Here is a 22,168-nt window from a genome sequence, read left to right as displayed (position 1 = left end):
AAATAAGTTTTTTATAAAATTTTTGGCAACATATTTATTCTTACAGAAAATGCTATACAAAACTAGAATTAAATATGTTGCTAATAATTTTTTTGCACTAGGAATCACGATGAGCCAAAAATTATTTTTTTATTCATCAGGTCATTTATTTAATGCATCAGGAATGCTTATTTGATTAACCAATACTTTCCTCTTCGCTTCTCTAATTCACTGATGACAGTCGAACAATGTGACTGCATCAAAGAACTCTCATTTGATCTGGCAATAAGGGTCGTGCCACAACGCCTTGCTGCACATGATAGGTCAGTTTTCCTCTGATCTTGAAACTCTTCAAACTCAATATGTCTAAAGCTCCTCAAGACCAGGATGGTCAGGCAAAAGATATTTGAGCAGATAGCAAAGTTCAAATTTTAAAACATAACTTAAACTGAAATACAGACCTAATATAACACGTATTGCTATAATATTTTATTACCCTCATATCCTACAGAAAATGTAAAAGAATGATATGGTGCTTTTGTTTATTCTAAAGGTATGCTCTATCATTAATGAAAGAAAAGTTTAAACTAGAATTGTAGTTCTTAAGATTTAACATAAACTTGTAAACAAATTCTTTTTTAAATGAACACGGTAGTTGTAATGAGTATACTGGTTTCTTTTCAACTTTGCAATATTTATTCTACATGTGGCACAACCTATTACTAGACATCTGAATTAGTGTAATAATTTTATATTACAAAAGCAATAAAATATTCATAAGTCAGTAAAATAGTTAAGTAAATGTAATACTGTTAGACCTTGAAATCAAATAATAACTGTTTAATTTATTTTGATTAAGAAAAATTGGATTACATAAATACACTTTAAAAATATTAGACCGGCTCTTTTAATTCTAATCTACTGTTTAATGAGGAAAGCAAACTTTAATTACCTTTTTAATAACAATAAACTTAAGGAAAAATTACATAGTGCTTGATCACTGAAAATACCTGGTGTCAAAAAAAAAAATACACACATATATATATATATATATATATATATATATATAGAGGCACAAATATTCTTCATTCTATTGAGGATTAATTAGGTAAAAACAGTGGAAAACATTTAAACTCATAACCAACATAAAACATTAGTTAACATAAAAAAATATTAAGGTCCTGACTGATGTTGACATTTCACAGCAATTTGTAAGAATAATGTGAAAGTTATACCCTAAAACTTACTGCTTAACATAAAAAATTCATCCTAAGAAAAATATTTTTTTTCGCTTTTTGCAAAAGCAGAAATTTTCTTAATGAAGTACAATCAATCAACTCCAGAAAAAAATATAATAGTTAGTTTTACTGTTTTGAATGCTTGCAACTTGTTATAAACAGCTTAGAACCTTAAATGTTTAAAAATGCTGAATTCTCTTCAAATGTAGAAATCGGACAACCTAATAAAAATGAAACTGAATGTATACTTTCTTAAGTGTTTCATTGTGTATCTATTGTATTAAATATTTCAACTTCTTTGAATGAGTACATGAGTGTCAACACAGTTAATAATTTTTAAGGTGATCTGAACTCAAAACTGAAAATAATGGTGGTGAAAAATCACCAGTTCCTACTGTCACCAATATGTTTGTTGATAAGTAGTGTTCAACAATATTTAGATGCTATGTCTAACTAGAAAACTAAGTGCTGAATTTTAGAAATTTTAACAATTTGTTGAAAATAAAATCATTAACATTTCTGTTAAAAAAATATTAAGAAAAATTAACCACACCACAAGAACAAAATAAAACAAGGATATCAAGGATAATCATACATATGTAAGTATGAATACACTACATAAGTATTATTACACTATTTCACTGTAGAGTATTGTTTGGCATTAGTATATTTGTTTCACCAGCTTCAGATACTTTTTTCTCTCTCATTTCATTTCACTGCAGTTTATTCTCACAGTTTTGTTAATAAAAGAATCATTCTACACAGGTAACTGGTCCTCATCATTTCATATTAAATGTATCTGATTTTTAAGGAATTAATCTTTTTGTGATGCACTATTATGCTAAAGCATTATGTGGCAGTATAAAATTCTCTAAGTTGTATACAGGTACTTAAATCATACAAATTTTACAATTATAAATTCTTTTTAAGACTTATTAAAAAGTTACATAATTGACAAGTTGTTAGTGTTGTGAGTTAGTAACAGCAAGTTATACCCGCACTTGGTTGGAAATCAAGCACATGAGAAAACCAGTAAATACTTAATGACTATGTATCCATTTTATACATACGCTTACTAAACAAATTTATAAATGAAACCCTTATCAATGTGTTCATGTTAAATTATAAAGGATGTAACTTTTTAGAAAAAAATCTGATGAAAGAGCAGAGATTGGCAAACAAAAATGCCAGCTGAATAGTCTTGAGTTAATTATTATTTCTGTTTATAACAATTGACCTACAGGTTCATAATAATTTTCAAATTATAGAGAAATTCTATTAGAATGAGGTAGTTAATGATTAAATAGCTGTAAAAAAAAAAGGTTATTAGTTTATAACCAAAAATTATTAGAAACAAAACTTTCTACCTTATTCTAATTTACAGGTAAACCATAAAAAACTACATCTATATATAGTATTCACAACAACAGTTATTCAAATACGGGTAACTGAAGAAGAGATGGTTATCAGTAACTGAACTGCTAGATTTTACAGCTGGTAAGCTTTTTTAATTATATTTAACATTTCATTTTATGAAAAGAAAAAACCACTTTTTGAGCAAAGGTTTCTTTTTATGATTACATTGCATCAAAATAAACTGCAAGCATTATTACAGTTTGCTAATAAGTGAAATTGTACAAGCTTAACATTGGGGTAAATTAATTTTGTAGATGACTACATTCATTATTTACTAGTTTTGCACTAGTATACATTTATTAAAAAAAAAAAAAAGAACTTTTAATACCTTTAGCTTCTCATTCTTCTTCATACACATTTTCACACAGACTGGAAAATAAAGGAATAACAGACATACATAATTTTTATAGAAGTATTCAACAAATAATTATTGTCTTGATAAAAAATATTGTTGAGTGCAGCTTAAATTCATGCTGATCATAGCAGGTTAAATTTAATTTACTATCATATAGACTTAAATTACATAAATTACATATCCCAATAAACTTACCAAAGAGAGCACTTCACTATCTGAGCACTCACTTCTTTGTCCATAAGAGAAAGCTGCATATAGTTTATAATAAACAGAATATAAAAAATTTATAGCTTCTGGACCTTCTCCTGAATTTAACAAATACTTCACTAAATTGCTAAATTTAGACTTGAATTCTGTAATCTGAAAAAATATATAAAAATAAATAATCTTTCAGATGTGTTTTCAATTTCTTTAAATAATTTTTTTCATTTTTTTTTTAAAACAATAATCACAAAACATAAAAAAGTACTGTTACACAATTAAATAAATATTGTGTCTTGTTTATGAAATATTAAGAAAAATGCTCATTTTTTACTATAGTTCTACCCAGTAATTTCAAAATTCTGAAATATTTTTTACAATTCTGTGAATGAATTGTATAATACAGAGTGAGCAACATAAAACCATACTCGTAAAGTAACCGCTGCAGAATCAGTAGGTTATGTTGGAATGAAATTTTATGGATGATACGAATAAATTAAATAAGAAAAACATAAAACTTAATTTAAATGTTCCATTTATTTACCTTATTGTTACAAAAGATGTTCAAAATGACCACCCTGGGCATCGATGCACTTTTGTGTGTCAACTGACCATATTGAGAGTCGTCTGACACAAAACATTATTATCAATTGAGTTGATTTTTCATTGAATGTTTACCTTCAGTTAATCAGTATTGTGGGGATTAGATGCATACTCTCTCCTTTAAGTAGCCACAAAGGAAAAATTCACAAGCAGACAAATCTGGGGAACGTGGAGGCCATCGTCCTCTGCTGATGGCTCATTCATTTCTGAAAGCTGCATGAATGTGATTCAATGAAACGTTGCTCCGTCTTGCTGGAAGAAACTGTATTCTTTTTCATTATTATCAGTTAATTGCATATAGAATTCTTTGAAAATTGTAAGGTAAACTTGTGTATTGACAGTCCGGTCAAAAAATATTGGTCCCACTATACAATTACCGGAAACGGCACACCAAACATCAATTTTCTCATCATGAAATGGATGCTCGAATATCTTGTGAGGATTCCTTGCCATCTAGTTCTGTGAATTAACATGGCCAAATATATAAAACTGTGCCTCGTCTGACATGAAATAAAACATTGGGTCTATCTGTCCACCAACAATATTTTAAAGAAGCCAGTTGCAATAATCAAATCGTTTCAGTTTGTCTGTCTCCTTCAGTTACTGTACAGTTGTAACGCCGTACGGTTTCAATTTTAATTCATGAAGAATTTTATGACAAGATGTGTATTTAACACCAGATTGTTGGGATAACTTGCATAGTGATTTTTTTTGACTAGCAGTAATTCTCCTTTCAATATTGGCAATGGCCTGTGGAGTCCTAACGAAAGGTTGCCTATTTCGTTTTTCATTTGAAACCGACCTGTTGTATGCCATTTTTTTAAACTAAAGCATGTACACTACTCTTCATTGGGATACAGGCATTCTGAAATTTTTCTACAAATACTTGATGTGATTCTTCAAACGATCCAGAACAAATATAGGCCTCAACTACAGTTATCCTCTCCTGGATTGAATAAGGCATTTTACACAAACAACTGCACTGCAACAAAACATAAACTGCACTGAAATGTAACCACCTGACAATGGCAGCAACAATCAGTAGTAACACATACATCCACTAGTCGTGCTAGTTGTGTGAGTCTTTCACAAATAGTGTTGGGTAGCGGTTTCATTATGGATTCGGTTTTATGTTGTTGCTCATCTGTATAATCAAACCAAAAAGCATATGTTTAGACAGATAGAAAAAAAATGCAAAAATGATTTAATATTGGCTCAAGATTTATCTAACTTACTGTAAGATAATTAGAACTGAAATAGAAAGAGAGTAGAATCATTCATTTAAAAATTTCTTTGTTAAAAATAATTATATGACTGGTTTCTTAAGAAAATGATAAACATGGAAGGCCATTCCAGTTAATCCTTTTAACTGGTCAATTGTTTACTTTATTAAGTTTTTGGCTTTTCCTTGCTTAATAAATTCCTTAACACAGCCATAAAAATTTATTTCTTAGCATTACAAAAAACATGACAGTATAAAAATGTTAACAATTACCACTAACTGCTGTGGATCATCTTCTTGTTCAGCAAGCTGATAACCTTTAAATGTTAAGGACAAGTGTTCATTACTTGTGACATCTGAAAGAATACGAACAAATATAAATAATTATCACCCAATAATATAAAACTGAGTACAATAACAAGTAATAAATAACAGTACAACTGGATAATTTGTTATTACAAATCAAAGTTTAGTAAGCATAAACATATAAATATGCAGAGTAGCTCTATATGAGATGTCTGAAGTAATGTTGGCAATGCCAACATTACTTCAGACTTCATTACATTGTTGTATAGTGGAACAGACAGTACACTGCGACAGATCATCATAAACACAATAAAACGCCAGTTGCTTTGTTGCACTTAAGTGGTTAATTTTGCATTCTTTATTTCAATATATTAAAAACAGTATTTTTCAATAATAATTTTCTGTTTCTGCATTTTATAAACATTAATTTTCAATACGCATTACTATTTTTTATACTATTTTCCACTCATGCAATGCCTTAGCCAAAATCTACGCACATATTAGAACAAGAAGTAACTTTAAAATTTCAGAACAAATGTATAATAATGATAAATGATTATAACAAAATAATGAAGAAAATCCAGAAATGCTACATTCGGAAATTCAAGTAGATGTAACTGACCATTGCGGCATATCTGTCTATATAATGAGCTAATTTATAATGGAATTAAATAAACTGAGAAAATGAAAATTTCAGTGCACCCAGAAAATCTCACCATAAAAGAATGAAGTTAATATGGAAGGATGAGTGTTAAAAAAATACTGTATGCAATTTTCATACAAAAGACGTTGCTGGCATTAAAGTAGTTATTAGCAGTTTTAAAAACAGAACATAGATCTGAACATAGCATGCAAGAAACTACAAAAAATTTTGAGTATGAGTTTTAGATAAAAGAAAACTAAATATGATGACGTTATGAATGAATAAAGAAGATAAATTATTTTTGTATATGTCATTCATTCAACCAACACATGTAAAATTTATGGTTGAAAAGATGAATATTAAGGCTTCAAAAAACTTGTATTCAAAGAATCAGATCTGATACTGGTCCTTACTGGCAGTGCTACAAAGAAATTCTGAATGCACTTTTAATTTTTAAATTGACCAAGAAACAAAAAGATTTCAGGAAGAACATGGAAGTTGAGAACTACAAAAAATGGTTAGATACAAACTTAATAGCAACCTTGTTCAGTTTTTATAATTGACCATGTATCGTAATATAAAATTATAAAAGGCACTGAATTCAAAATTGCAGAAAAGAACTATTAAAATGGCTGCAAAACAGAAATAATTTATGCGCAATAGATATGTTAAAAACTGAACCATGTGATTTAGCGCGATTAAATAAGCTCTGTTATGAAGAGTACTACTTACTGTTATGAAGAGTACAAAATATTACAGGATTATGATAAAAATCTGTTAAGAATGTCATTCTACCACTCTGAATTCAACCTGATAAGACAAAAAAACAAAAAACAAAATCAGGTTGTGGAAGAAAACAGGTCATGTTGGAAAAATAAAATAAAAATCAATAATGCCATTAAATATGTTATCAGACAGGGACGATACAGATGTTGGATGAAATAGACATCAATTAAAAAAAAGCCTTATCCTTCCTTTGTAGTTTTCCTTTTTTTTAAACAAACAAGTATTAAAACCAAAAAATAACAAATAAAATGAAACAAATAGAAATTAAAAAAACGGTTTTGAGTAATACCTTTGAAACCAGGGTAAGAATGAATTATGAATACATATTATAGAACAACATAACGTTAAAAACTGATTTAATAGATATTTAAATATCATTATTTAACCTACTGATAATTAATCCTTTTCCTTTAAATTTTATATACAGAGTGTTTATAAAAGAATTCTGTTTCAAGTATTATTTAAACAGTATTATATTTAAAGTATTACTTACATGAGTATATATTCTGAAAGGATAAATTCTGAAGTTTTTTTTTTGGTGTTTAATATACTTCAATATGTGCACCATTTGTTGTCCTGCACATGTCCAGATGGTCCAGCTCTTCTCACATACTCCCAGTATGTCAGGTGTAATGGATGCTACTGCTGCAATAATCCTTTCCTGTACGTATTATGGATTTTCTCTTAACATTTTTCACAAGCCCCCACAAAAAAAATCTAATGGGGTCATGTTTGGGCTCCTTGGTGGCCATGTGACCAGCCCTCCTCTTCCAATCCCCTGTTTTGAAACAAAATGTTTAATCCAGCAAAGAACACGGTTGCTGTAATGTGGCGAAGCACCATCTAGCTGACAGAAAATTAATCCTTTTTCTTCTTCAATATAATGAATCCATGGAAAGATGTCAATTTGAGCATATCACATAAAGTATCCCCATTAATTGTGCTTTCTACAAAAATGAATGAGCCCATACAGCTCATACTAAACACTGACTGGGAGAGTCACACTGATGTTCAATAATTTCATATGGTGGCTATAGTCTCCAAATCTGCAACTGTGTCAATTTACTGATCAACTAACATGGAATATTGCCTCATCTGAAAACATGACATTTTTTCAAGTAGTCCTCATTTTCATCAATGTTGCTAAGCATTACAGCTGCAAACTCCAACCTTTTCATCACGGTTCGTCATCGGGTTTGATTTCATGAAAAAGTTGTACCTTAAACACAACTAATCTAAGGTTCTTACCCACTACTTTGTAAACTGTAGATTTAGGTATTTCTAACTTAAAATTGTGCCTTGCTTGTAGATTTAGGCAGATATGGACAGCCTGCCTTATAACTTCCCCTTTAAGACACTGTCTGTTTCCTTAAACTGATTATACCACAGGAGTATTGTTTTATCTGTAGGTGTGGTACTCTCATATCCACATTAATAATTACACTTAACTGTGATAACCGATCTTGTTTCAATAAACCAAATCATGCACTGAGCTATCTGCTGTGGCGTCATCATGACTGAGCGAGACAACCAACCAGATATGCAATGAAGGTTACACGGTGTGCCAACTGCAACGAATATTTGCAATGAAAAACTTAATAATATAACGAGAACATAAATATGAAAACCGGATGCTTTTAACTGATTCCATTATTTCATTACGATTTTCTGGAACCAAGGAATTCTTTTATAAATACTCCCTGTATGTGTGTGTGTGTGTGTGTGTATATATATATATATATATATATATATATATATATATATATATATATAAAGTATTTATATACATTTTAAAGTATGCTTTAAAATACAAAATAAAAATCAGTGAGTTTGCAAAATTTAAAAAGTAATGAACTTCATTAAATGAAGTTTGCAATTATTAAATATTTTGTAAAAATAATTGTATAGTTTTTTTTATCACTAATTTTAATAACATTAGTGATAGTTAATTGCGCAACTGTCTTAAATAATACATTTTAGAGATGTAGCTTGTTTTTATTTTTCATTTAATATTAATTATTATTAATAATTAATTTTTTTTTATTACTTTTATTAATATAACCCTCACATCTTGGCAACAAATCATTTCTTAAACAGAGATTATTTTGTAGCCATTATCATCTTCCTAATTGTTACATGCATTCTATTTAATTATTACTACTTTGCAAATAAGACACAGCTAATTTCATCTGACCGATGTCTGTTCACAAAATATTTGAATGATAGATTTATTAGATGTTTCTACATCACCTTTATCTACACTTTTATCAATGTTTACCAATTCTGGATAAATTATGGTTTTTCTGGAGTGTGATCCATTTTGCCCCAAGCTAGCTTATTATCATCTTTAAAGCCTAAAGACACCTATACAAAGTTTTAATTCTTCAGAGTTAGAGATTGCATAATGGCATGATACTCGGCCAATGGAGTTCATCATACCTGTACTTGTATTCAACCGAGATGCTCACCTCTCGTTTCAAGGAAGCAGCTCATCTTCAGATTCTACTAGCAAGGTCTCGGGTGAGACCATAGGTTCACATAAAAGCTTCTCTGTTGTACTTCTGAGGGAAAGCTCTTTATGAGTGTTTTCCAATTCACCTTCAGTTTTTATTACTTCTAAATCACACATTCCCTTAATGTTTACACCCTTCTGGCAAGCTAATATTCGGGGTCTGTTGGAGAATCCGTGGACATCATTGTGCAGGGTTGGTGTTAGAGCTAACTTATTCCTTTCAATATCATTCATTACTAAAACACTATCTATATCACCACACACTATAAAATATAGTTAAAAGAAATAGTTTGTGAGTGGACAAATCTGTTCAATAATCCACCAATCCTAGTAAGTTTTTAAATATTTTTAAAAAAAGCTGGATAAGGAGGTATATCCTAAACCTGCCAGAGAATCTGAAATAATTTGATATCATTAATCTACAAGTACATGGATGCATTAAGTTTTGGTCTAAAGTTCAATTATGGATTTTCTTGTTTGGCTTCCAGTACCCCTACAGCAATATAAAATCACACATAATAAAACAGAGATGAGTTAATTTACTGTCACAGTTGTGGACAGCTCTAGCTAAAAAATAGGATATCTACATTGTTTCTTCAAGAAACCAATGTAAACAGAAGAATTGTTTATTCACTTATCTAATCTCTTAGTCTTAATTGCATGAGAACAAAGACTTGAGAACCGACCAAGAAGTCGCATTTTTTGCTTCAGGGTATTTCAACATCACTAAGCAATCAGATTTTTTATTTACTTCCCATTTGTTTTTAGTAAAAATTAAAAAAGAAACTAATGTATCATCTTAGACTATTTAAATTGATTTGTCAGAATGAATCATTGTACGGGCGATGTCAAACATTGTTTAATTTACTTTTTCCTTTTATTTTTTAAGTTATTTTTTTCAGTTTATATGTTTTATTATTTTTGGCTGTATTCTGAGTTTCTAAGAATCTTGTATTTTATACACCTAGTTTGAGCTTATAGGGAATAACTAGTCCTACTTCATATTTTTTTTTTTGGTGGAGGGAAATAGAGATTAATCAGTTGGTTATTTGTCTAGAAATAGTCGTCAATACAACCAGTAGCTTTAATACAGATCTTAGACAGTAGTGATACAAAATTAAAAACCTGCAATGAACTTTGACAAGTTTAGCTTAAAATAGGAAAATGGAGAAAGATATGGTTCAAGGGACCTCCCTCAAAACAGATAAACCTTATGATATGACAATATGAAATGATAGGTTTAAAAAAATTGTATCTTGATTGTTACCAATACTTACTTGCAAATGATATATAATCATTCAGCAAACTTTTAATAAATTCAGGCACCCTTATAGAAATATGCTGCAAAGGTTTTATTTGTTCACTTCCCTCAAGATGATGACCTGAGAGATAATGCAGCCAATCGGATAAATCCAATCCCACACTTAGAGTTCCTATGATAATTCAAACAATATTATTTTTTCTAATTGTAAATATACATTAAACACTTGTGACTTTTTTATGCAGGTATACATGTACATAAATTTTGATACGAATAATAAAATAACAATAATATGGAACATATAAATATATCTGCATATCCACTTTGGATACTTACCTGGAATTTTCCAAATTATGTTTTCTATCAAATATTAAACATTTTTACAGTTGTTTAAATGTTAAAAAGTTGTTCTACAGATGATCTTTTTTTTACTTGTTTGATACCATTCTCCATTCCTTTCTGTTCTGAGCTAATTTTTCAACCTCAACAAAATAATTACATCCTACCAACTCGGTTATCTGCTGTGTACAAATCTAATCTATCCTTTATATTCCTCACCAGTTTTTTTCAACTTGTAATCTATTACCACCAGATTAACTAACTCAAGATATCTTCATACATGAAATATAAAATTAGTTCATCTCTTTATAAGATTCTGCTACATATTTCTCTCCTCCCTAATTACCTTAAAAATATTTAAATGACAAATATGTACAGTGTAATTTTTCATCATGTTGATGTGCACAATAAAAATAAGTGATTCAAATTATGATTAACACAATTCAATTACTCCAGATAAAATGAATGAAGTAGGTGCCTCAACATGAGCCCTAGGCAATCATAAATGAAACCCAAACAAAGGAAACCTAATCAAAAAATAAAATAAAATAATAAACATCAAATAATTGTTTAATAAAAAATCAAAAAATAAATAATTAAAATAACCATAAAAACTATTTAAATAAAAAGAACCAAAAAGAATATAAAAATTTTTAAAAAATCCTGCACTTAAACGCTCAGGCTGATAACATCACCCAAAAATTAATAAAAATCACTTCTGCTTCATTTTCTGATAGTCCAATTTAATTAATGACTAAAATGCAAATAAGATATTTTATTGTCTAGATATGGGAAGTTTATAACTAAATTATATTTTCCAGCCAAGAGTGTCGTCTACATGTAGGAAGATATAATTTATAATAAACAGGTAAATTGTTATGTCAGCTTGCCTTTTCTGTTTTGTACATTAGCCTACTAACTGAAGTGGATGTTTCTTGCCGTATTCCAACTTAAATGTTTACTCTTGCCAAAAATCAAATTTTCCATCCCTTATTTCATTTTCAAACTTATTACTTTAGTCTAATCTTTCTACCTTGTTCCTGATTAAATTTTTGCAGATATTAATAGGTGGAAAAAAAATCATAGTCAGCTACAAATTTGGGTTTAAAAATTGGTACATGTTACATGCTTCTTAATGCATTTTTCTTCTTTTTTCATTTTCTAATGATATTAATTACACTGAATATGAAGTTCATCTTCCTTTTTTATTTAAGAAATAAGAATATTTGATTTTATATTTTTATTTTAGCTTCTTATATTCTACCATATGTACTTTCTCATGTAAAGATTTATTTTACAGTGCTGTCTTCTTTTGGCAGGGGTTTTACAATAACAGTTTTTTTTGTATAAATTTTCACAGCAATATAAATGTCATTACTGTATTCTATTTTTAAATGCCAATTTTCTTCTAATTCTATTAATGGTTTTAATTTTTTTACGTTTAGTATCGTACATGTAGATAAGTGTTTATTTGAACATAATTTTCTCAATCGTTTTTCTACTATCCATTTTATTTCTGTGCAGCGAGTTTAACACGAAATTAAAAAAAAAACGGCAGCAGCTATTCAGAAAATTAAACCAGAAATTAGTACGAATGTAGTTAATTAAATCCATGAATAAACCCAAACCATAAAAAACCCCTTGTCATCAGGTAAAGTAAGAAATACATAGCAATTGTAGTATGTAGTAGTGTTTCCTGCCATTAAATTATAATCTTTTAGGTACAGGTATTACTACTGATTATGATCATCATTATTGTCAAAATCAATTTTTTTTTTTGCTGTTAACTATCATGGAAAACAGAATTAAAAATTGTGTAAAATAAATTACAGATCATATTAAAAAAGGTTTGACATGCAAAAAATGTAGTATACCCTATAATTATTATTAAATGTAAAGACAATATATATATATATATCTTATATATATATATATATATATATATATATATATATATCTTATATATATTATATATTATATATATATATATAATATATTATATAATATAATAATAATATAATATAATATAATAATGTAATAATAATAATAATAATAATAATAATATATTATATTATAATATATTATATATTATATATATATCTTATATATATATATATCTTCATTTTTATGAATATAAGAAATTCTTGATCTTAAAAAACTATGAAACTGATAACTTTTAAGCACTCAAAGATGTGTATGCTTGTTCTAAAATACAAAGTATTGTTCTAATGAATGTGCGCACATCACATAGATAATAAAATGTAAAATCAGAGTTATCCAATGAAAACCTAAAATATAATTAACTTAATACTTAAATATACAAACAAAAAATAATAAACATGGTGCATAATGACTTACGTTTTGATGTACATTCATTTAAAAATGTTTTTAAAAGATTATTTAGAAGAGCAAATGATTTTAAGCTGTACTCGGATGACTGGGTATTAAATGAATTTAGTTCTGACATTAGCTGAACAGTAAGTTGCCTTAATTCCTCAAATAGTTCATTGTCTTTTATGTTCTCTGTACTGTTAACAAATTCAGTAGCCATAAAATGACTGGAAAAAAAAAATATATATATTTTTTAATGGAACACAAGAAGTAGAATTATCACAAGTATAATAACTAATGGCAATAAAATTCTGTTAAGAAACCAATATACTAAGCCTCATGAATTATTTGTATAATCTGTGCTTCATAGATGATAAAATTCTTTAATATAATTTTATTTTCAATCTACTTTTATTGCAGCATTTAAATTTATGTGAAAAAATACACAATTCTTAAAAGTAATTTAATATATTAAATTCTTTAACATGGTATAACTAGCAAGCAATACGTAAACAAGGTTCAAATTTGTATTTAAAAAAATATTAAATCAATTAAAACATAAATTTGTAATATACAAAAATTAAAATTACAGGATTGCAATTTCAAAACTTTATCTCATCACTGTATGAATAAGCATTAAGTGCTGCAACCATGGGTAGTAAGTGATTGACACAAGATAGTCACTTCCAAAAATAGCATTGTCAACAACCTCCCATGCCAGTCTGAGGAACTAACAATGCAGCTGATTTCCCATTACCTTCTTCACTGAACTGAACATGTTGTTACACATCAGCACGCCAAGTCCACTGAAATGCAGGTGGCATTCAGCCCTTCTAGTGATAACTTTCACCAATGGGACTGGTTGTAAAAATGTACTTCATTACTATCAAAGAAACCAACTTTATCTAGTCCCACTTGTATCAAAGACATTTTAAACTTGTCACTGTCAAACCACATAAAATGCCTGAACTTACTAGGGGAATACATCTTATCTTTATATAAGCTAAATGTTACAATAAATTAAGCATTTAAATAAAACAAGGTTAATTACAGAGTACTGTCAGAAAGTCATAAATAACAAACTGGGAATGCAAGAAAAATATTACACAAATTTCTGGATTTGATCAGTTTCATAAAAAAAGTAGATTATGAAAAACTTGTGCATTTACATTTTCGTGATCAACAAAGTTAAAAGTGAGCTGGCTAAATTTTTATATACATTTCAAAGAAATTTTACAGTCCATTTCAGAGATATTTTTCTACAAACTCAACCAAACATATCTATTAAGTCAGATAATAGTATCACAAATAGTTTCTATCATTAGTCAATAACATGTAATTTCAGTTTCTGATGATAATGTCGTGGGACTTTAGTTTGTTCTAAAGGTTACTTGGTCAATAGGCCTTAGGGCAATATGAAGACCATTGCTTAAGCTACACTAAAGTATTCTTCAAAAGTATACTGATATATTCACAACTTCATCAAATAATACACAACCATTATTATTCTGCAACTGTACCAATTTCATATTCATGGATGGAATGCAGCCTTCACTTCAGAAAAATATGATTTTCTTTTACTTCACAGCATGTTATTAGAATTCACTAGGACCAAGACCTTACATCATCCAAAGCAGCAATTAGTATCAGAGAAAAAAAAGATGGTAGACCTTCGCTACACACTCAGCAGAATCAAAAGTTGTCGGATTTAATGCAGACTAGTATTTATAACAAAAAATTGTTGATGAATTCATCTGAAACTTTATTGGACATGGCTCAAGAACTGAATTTTTACCAAACATTAAAACCCTAAAAAATACAGAAAAACAACTGAAATTAAATTTAATAATGTTTAGTAAGATTAACTTGGCAAAATATTCCCAATGCCTCATATTTTCAGTTATTTTAAGCAACTTTTATTTTTAAATACTCAAAAAATGTATTCAACTAATGCTTTCCCCATCACTTAAGGCAACATAACTGGACTTTAATCTAATAATAACAAATTTTTAGTCATTTTTATGAGTTGATTTTGCACTGCTCTAATTATGATACAGAAATATCAAAAGAATTGCACAAAGAGAGTATTATAATATTATCAATATCTTCATATGTCAGGGACAAGTATGTTAGAAGAAATATTAATGATGAGGATCAAATTACTGTTGTATTATATCGAACGAAGACTAATCAGTCTTAGTATCAGACTAGTATCTAATCAGTCTTTAGTATTAAATTATGCTTAGCCATAATTATGGCTATGCACAATTTGATACTAAATTTCTTACAATAAGATTAGATACAATTCTGACAAATGAGAACATTACCATGTGTTACTCTTGTAAATAACAAATAATTACTTACTGTAAGAATAAATATTTGTATTTTGGATTCCAATCTTGAAATAATTGTCTAGCTGCTATAAAAATGGCATTTTGAAGAGGCAGACCTAACAACGTAGCAATCTGCATTATCTTAGAGAAAATTTTTGCAATGGCTGAAGATTTATTAACTTTTCTTTCAGTTACAAATGAAATTACATTGTTCTCTTCATCTGGAACTTAAATAAAGTAAAACAATTAAAATATCAACATTAATCTTTAACATTAACTATACATATTAGTATAAGTCATATTTATAATAAATTTTATATTTAACCTACATAACTCAGCTTACAGCTACCTCTAACTTCCCTACATGAAAATATCTATCTAAACAGGGAAATGGAATGACCTGCTCTAATCAAGTGAAAAAAGTACAAAGAACACAAATAAAACCTTGCTACGTATACTTAACTCATCAGGGGATGTATACTTGCAGGGAAAAAAATGATTAAAGGAACTAATAACCTGACATCGTAATAAGAGTACTTTTAAAGTAGGATCCATTTTAAATTTGCTGCCTATATACAAGATGTAAACAAATGATGCTTGTGTAGCTGTTATTTCAATCAATAGTTAGCTGTTAGCAACAATAGTTTAGACATTTCGTTGTTAGTGGTTATTATAATCATCCATTTATAAAGAGTGCTACAATTCATGATCCTGTCAAGTGTGAAGTACAAGGAGTAATCCGATTTTTGATTAAAAAAAGCAATTCTTTGGCTGAAATTCATATGCAAATTTGTGATGTTTATGGCCCAAATATTATGAAACCCTAAAGTAAGACAGTGGTGCAGTTTATTTCAAGAAGAACAAGCAAACATTCATGGAATACGTAGCAGGCATCCATCTATGATAACGGATGGTTTGTCTGTAAAGGTTGATAAAAAAGTTTAAGAAACTGGTGCTACACCATGTCACAATTCTCTGTGATGTTTCATGATTTTTGATTTGTGAATTTTGATGACTGAAAAATTGGGCTATAAAAATTGTGAATAAAAAAAATATGGGTGATGAAGATATTAACCGACACACACAAGAAAAATGTCTTCCTGTAGCAATTTTGTAGCATTATGAAAATGAAGGTGATGAATCTGTTACTGGAGATGAGACCAGAATTTCTTATTTAAACATCAAGACAACGCAGCAATCACTGCAATGGTGGCATTAATCATCTCCTAGACTGAAGTTCAAACAAGAACGTTCAGTAAAGAAGCTTATGGCTACTGTTTTTGGGGATAAAAAGGGTCCCTTGCTTGTCAAATTTAGTGATTATGGAACTACCGTGAATGCCAATACATATTCCAAAAGGATAATAAATCTTAGAAGAGCTAGAAAAAAAACAACGTGGGATGCTATTCCACAGGATTTTGGTTTTTTCATGACAATGCCTGGCCCACACATGGTAAAACAGACTGTGAGGTGATTGGAAACATTCTGTTAGGAAATCTTCAATCATTCATCCAATAGCTGACTTAGCTCCCAGCAATTATTTTCTTTTTCTTCATCTTAAACAGTAGTTTCCATCACAAATGTTTGCCAATGATGACGAATTGAAAAATGGCATCACTGCTTGGTTTAAGTCACTGGCGGCAGGATTTCTTGAAAAGGGAATGAAGAAGCTAGTGAAAACTATGAAAAATCTGCTGTTGAAGTTAAAGGCTACTATGTAGAAAAATAGTAAATAAATATAGATTACATGCAAAAATAATGCATATTTTTCAATTTTGTTTCTATTTCAAAACAGACCTAACTTTAAAAACACACCTTGTAAAATCACTTAAAGAAGAATTCCTACTGTATTTAAAAAAAAAGTTTTTTTTTCAATGCCTGAAACAGAAAAAATGACTGAATAACACCTGAATCTGTATAACACATTAAACATTTTTTTTTTGTAAACATCTCAAATATCAGTCTAGTATTGATACAAAACAAATGTATACTACTTAAAAGTAAAATAAATACCTTTACAGGAATTAGATACAATCTCTTCCATTAACTTCTTCTGAGAAGACTTCTTACATAAATCAGAAACTGAAACTTGTACATCGAATTCTTCCTGCAAACACAGAGTAGCTTACAAGCAATGTAAAAAATAAAATAAAAGTAATAACATTTTATCAGAGAATTTAAAACTTTCATCTTCCTCTTTTCTAGTATCACTTTCCGATCAAAAGGAAAATTTATTTTTTTAGAAAATTAGAGAAAAACACTTTTTCATCGATGTAATTTTTGGTGTGAGATATTTCATAAATAAAATAATAGTAATGCTGTCATCTGGCAAAGACAGAATCGAGGCATAATGTTTTGCATATTACTTACCAGTAAGCAAATATTAGGCTAATGATGAGGAAACATTAACAATTACGGATTTAGAATACACATTTGTTTTATGGTTAGTAATAAAGGAAATGTTTGGTAAATATTCTTAATTCTTTTTTTATTTTTACTGATAGAGTGCCAAATTTACAAAAATAATATGCAATTTAGAAACTTAAGGCAAAGAGATAGTGATGGAAGACAATTGTCTGTTCATGAGGCAAAATTAGGACCATCAGATCCTAATTTTTTCCATTTAAACACAAAATATAAATAAATCAAATAACAAAACACAAAAACGTAAGCAACTTAAAATGTGTATTATTTTATGAAAAGGTAAAAATAAACAAAAATAAATAAAGTTAAATATTTAATTAACTTAAAAAATCATTCACTCATTCATATATCACAGATACACAACACAGATAACAACACATATATCACAGATAAAAAGAAGTAAAATAATAAATAATCATATCGAATGCCTGATGGCAACTAAAACAGCCATGTGAAATGGTTTGGATATATTAAGAGAATGTGGGGGGGGAAGATTTCCAATATGATGGAAGAAATAGAGATGGATGGAAGAAGATCCTAAGTCAATAAACTAGAGGATAGAAAGAGGGAGTTTAGTATAACATCTTGAGAAGTCATATCTGATAAAGATTGAAGGAAGAGAAATAGTGGAAAGAAAAGATGGAAAGCCTAATATGTACAAAGGCCTCATAGTAGCTGGAAAAGATCGGGATATTTATGTAATTATTATAACTAATCAGCACTGAGGACACATTATGTAAAGTTGACAGTACATGTAAAATATAAAACTAACCTGAAGAGAACATGCTGAAAATAACTTCTCTGCTGGGAATCCAGAATTAATAATATACTTTTTGAAAGGCACAAACAGCTGCAATTTTTCTATCTTACTATCGGGACGTTTCAAAAACCAGGATAGATGTTGAGAAACTCTTACCCAGATCTTGTTCATTAGCTCTTTTGACAATCCTTCCATAATACGGTCTACTCGTTCTAGATTCCATTTTCTAAAAAAAAAAATAAATACATATTTAGAAAAATGATGCCATAATTAATGTAGACTACACTAACCCACTGAAAATTAACTTCAAAACTTATATCAGCAGCTGGTTTACAGTCTATGTAACTACTATAATGCTTAAGCAGTCTATTTATTTTTGTTTTTAATTAACAATTTTATTTAAGTTCAATTTATTTGAATTCATAATTAAGTTTTATTTTTTAAAAATAATTACAATTCAAGCAAATATTTTATACGACTGTATTTTAATAACTTACTCGTACATCATATCAAACTGGTAATTTACATTATTCAAATTTTTTTTTACATTAGTTTTATTAATAATAAAGAAGTTTTATGACAGAATAGAATTTTTTATGTTAAAATGCATATACATATTAAATAGTAACTCAGTTTATAAATTATCAGTTTTCTATCTGTGATGCTTGTGACCAAACAATTATGCTCTCATATCACCAAAATTAGCAGAGAGCAGCTACCCAGACAAGGGAATTTTCATTGTAATAATATTAAAAAAATCCCTAAATTTAGATGTTTATTGTACAACTCGGTCAAATAAAATCTAGTTTTACAGATTAGGCAATTTGTAAAGGCTTGAGAATTTACAGAAAAGACCTTAATACAAAATTTGGTACCTACATTTAGTCCAGAATGTAGCAGAGCATATAATAACTCATACTTAGCTCTGGATGTAACTTGGCATTGAATTCAGCTCCTCCAAGCAAAGAAAATAGGTATAGACTGAATCTTATTGAATAATCTTAATGCAGATAACATATTGAAGCACACTGCACTCAAGACAAATGAATGAAACGTTCACAGAAATTATGATAAATATTATTAATAAACAATAACAGATAAAATTTAAAAAATATGGTCCCAAATATAAATAATAATTAATATGTTAACCATTATGTCCAGTGAAATCTTCTAAGTCAAAATGTAAAGATACAAGTCAGCAACAAACAGCAGAATGTTAAAAACACAGGAGTGGTAAAAGAATTGACTCCATCTAAGCCCTCAAAAGAGGCGAGAGGAGGGTAACCACTCATCCACTGATGATTGTTGGATTAGGTACTTCAGTTGGTTGATAATCAATTATATAATAAAAGAGTAGGCATCCTAAACTTCACAATCACTATATTATATCTAAACATATTAATAGAGAACTAAGTACTTACGTATTAACGCCACTGTAGCTGCAGTTTTAGGTTATGTTGACTTCGTGTACTGACAAATCGTAAGTATATCAAAATAACCTAACTAAATATAACCTACGCTCGCTAACCTCGGTACTTACGTATTAACGCCACCGCAGCTACAGCTTTATTTAAAAACAAAGTAGTCAATCGGATTTCGGTGGATTAACATTAATTGGATTTTGGTGCTATAACATTAAGGTTATATTATTAATAACCATAATGTTGTATATATTATGCATATTTAATGTTAATTATAAGAGGTTAGCGAGCGTAGGTTATATTTAGTTAGGTTATTTTGATATACGTACGATTTGTCAGTACACGAAGTCAACATAACCTAAAGCTGTAGCTGCGGTGGCGTTAATACGTAAGTACCGAAAGTTCAAGTTTCATTAACAGACAAATGACCTCATTTGCTTTACTGATTAGAGAGATTATTTAAAAAAGAAAAACAGAAGTTACTCTAAAAAATTGAAAGATACATCATAATAAAACAAAATATTTTAAAATACATAAAAAAATTATATTAATTTTGTATCTTGAACTATACAAACAACTGTATTTTAATTTGTAACAGTTAAGTCTGTCTCCTGGGTAGGAAACTACCGACACTTTTAAGACCTTGGGACTTATCACAATGTACACTGAAAAATAAATCAATCTAATTTGGCAGTTGAACTGTATGTGAAAGAGAAAATTTACCAGATATAAAGACATCTCCCATCATAACTTGGGGAATACCTTTTCGCAATCTTCACCATCTGTTACTATTCTTTAAGCAACCAGCTTCTACAGGAAGAAGTTTTTTCAACTATTTCTCTCATCATTACTATTACATGTAACAAAAATTAAGTTATCAAATTTAACTCTTAAATAATTGAAAAAATAACTTGCTTGATGAGAGATATTGTAAAATTTATAAACTTTTAGTAAAGCATACAGCAAATAACTAAGAGCAAATTTCATTATAATATAATATAAACAGTTCTGTATGGTAAATTTTAACAAACCTTTCTTAACTTGCTAGCTCTGACCATTGTCGATGGAAATAAAAAATACCCTCAACCATACACTGGTGCAGTCATAACAGCAAGGAAGGGCACCTGTTCTACTTCATTATGTTTGGACATATCTGAGTTCACTCAAAGAGGCTATATAAAAAAAACCATAAGTGGAGTCTGCTCAATTGATTTGAAGTAATTAAATTAGTAAAGCAAAAAACCTGAGATGGATATCAGAGAACTGTATTACTATTTATCCAGGAAGCCAAACCATTTTTATTTTCAGTAATCATTAACTTAAGGTCTGATCAGATACTTTGGCTTAAAATAACTCTTTTCACTCTTTAAAATTTAAACAACATATTTCAAATAGGTTGTTAATTTACCTTTCCTGAACACGTTTTAAAATAAAATTACTGTATACAATATCATATAAATCACTATCAGCAACAAGTTGTAAGGCATCTTCTAAAGCTTCAGTTTTGTCAATATAAATAATACGTAATACAAGCCTCTCAATCTGTGTAAAAAGAACAAAAAAATAAATATATTAGAAAAATTTACATACAAAAGAATATAATTAGCAATAGCTAACAAGATCTGACTAACTGATATTATTAGTGCCTTTTATCCCCTGATAAACAAAATAGACTAAACAATTTGAGACTCAAAACATTCAACATTTTAACTACTTGTAAAATGACATCAACTAAACTTCTGTAAGTTCCATAATTGCTGATTTCAGATATGATTTTTCATTTATGGATGAGAAATAAAGTATACCATTAACAGTGTTTGAAACACAAATAAACTATATTTTAAATGATTCTATATATAGGCAACTCCTTTACAGATATCAGATGGAAAACTAGATTTTTCTCACTGATGCACCTACTGGGATCGAGCTATACATTTAGCAAATTACAAACTCCTAGAACATTTAAGTGACCCTTCTTACGAGGACAAGTAGTTGAAGTAGCTGTAATATAATCACTTTAACTAGACAGATATAACAA

The 22,168-nt window shown here is 28.8% G+C and overlaps 1 protein-coding gene across 1 annotated transcript in view; it reads right to left on the bottom strand.

The window, feature by feature from the left end:
- The window catches only part of rod (kinetochore component rough deal), a 134,828-nt gene that overhangs the window by 51,080 nt on the left and 61,580 nt on the right, over positions 1-22,168 (bottom strand). The window contains exons 17-24 of the mRNA XM_075363717.1: positions 21,539-21,672; positions 18,722-18,935; positions 17,539-17,632; positions 15,557-15,752; positions 13,220-13,419; positions 10,539-10,694; positions 5,288-5,370; positions 3,184-3,348 (exon numbers count right to left, since the gene is read on the bottom strand). Of these exons, the coding sequence (XP_075219832.1) occupies positions 3,184-3,348; positions 5,288-5,370; positions 10,539-10,694; positions 13,220-13,419; positions 15,557-15,752; positions 17,539-17,632; positions 18,722-18,935; positions 21,539-21,672 (1,242 nt within the window). The remainder of the gene's footprint in view (positions 1-3,183; positions 3,349-5,287; positions 5,371-10,538; positions 10,695-13,219; positions 13,420-15,556; positions 15,753-17,538; positions 17,633-18,721; positions 18,936-21,538; positions 21,673-22,168) is intronic.

This window comes from Lycorma delicatula, chromosome 4 (assembly GCF_047948215.1).
Source record: "Lycorma delicatula isolate Av1 chromosome 4, ASM4794821v1, whole genome shotgun sequence".
Lineage (NCBI taxonomy): Eukaryota > Metazoa > Arthropoda > Insecta > Hemiptera > Fulgoridae > Lycorma > Lycorma delicatula.
This window is presented reverse-complemented; position numbering and strand designations above follow the sequence as displayed.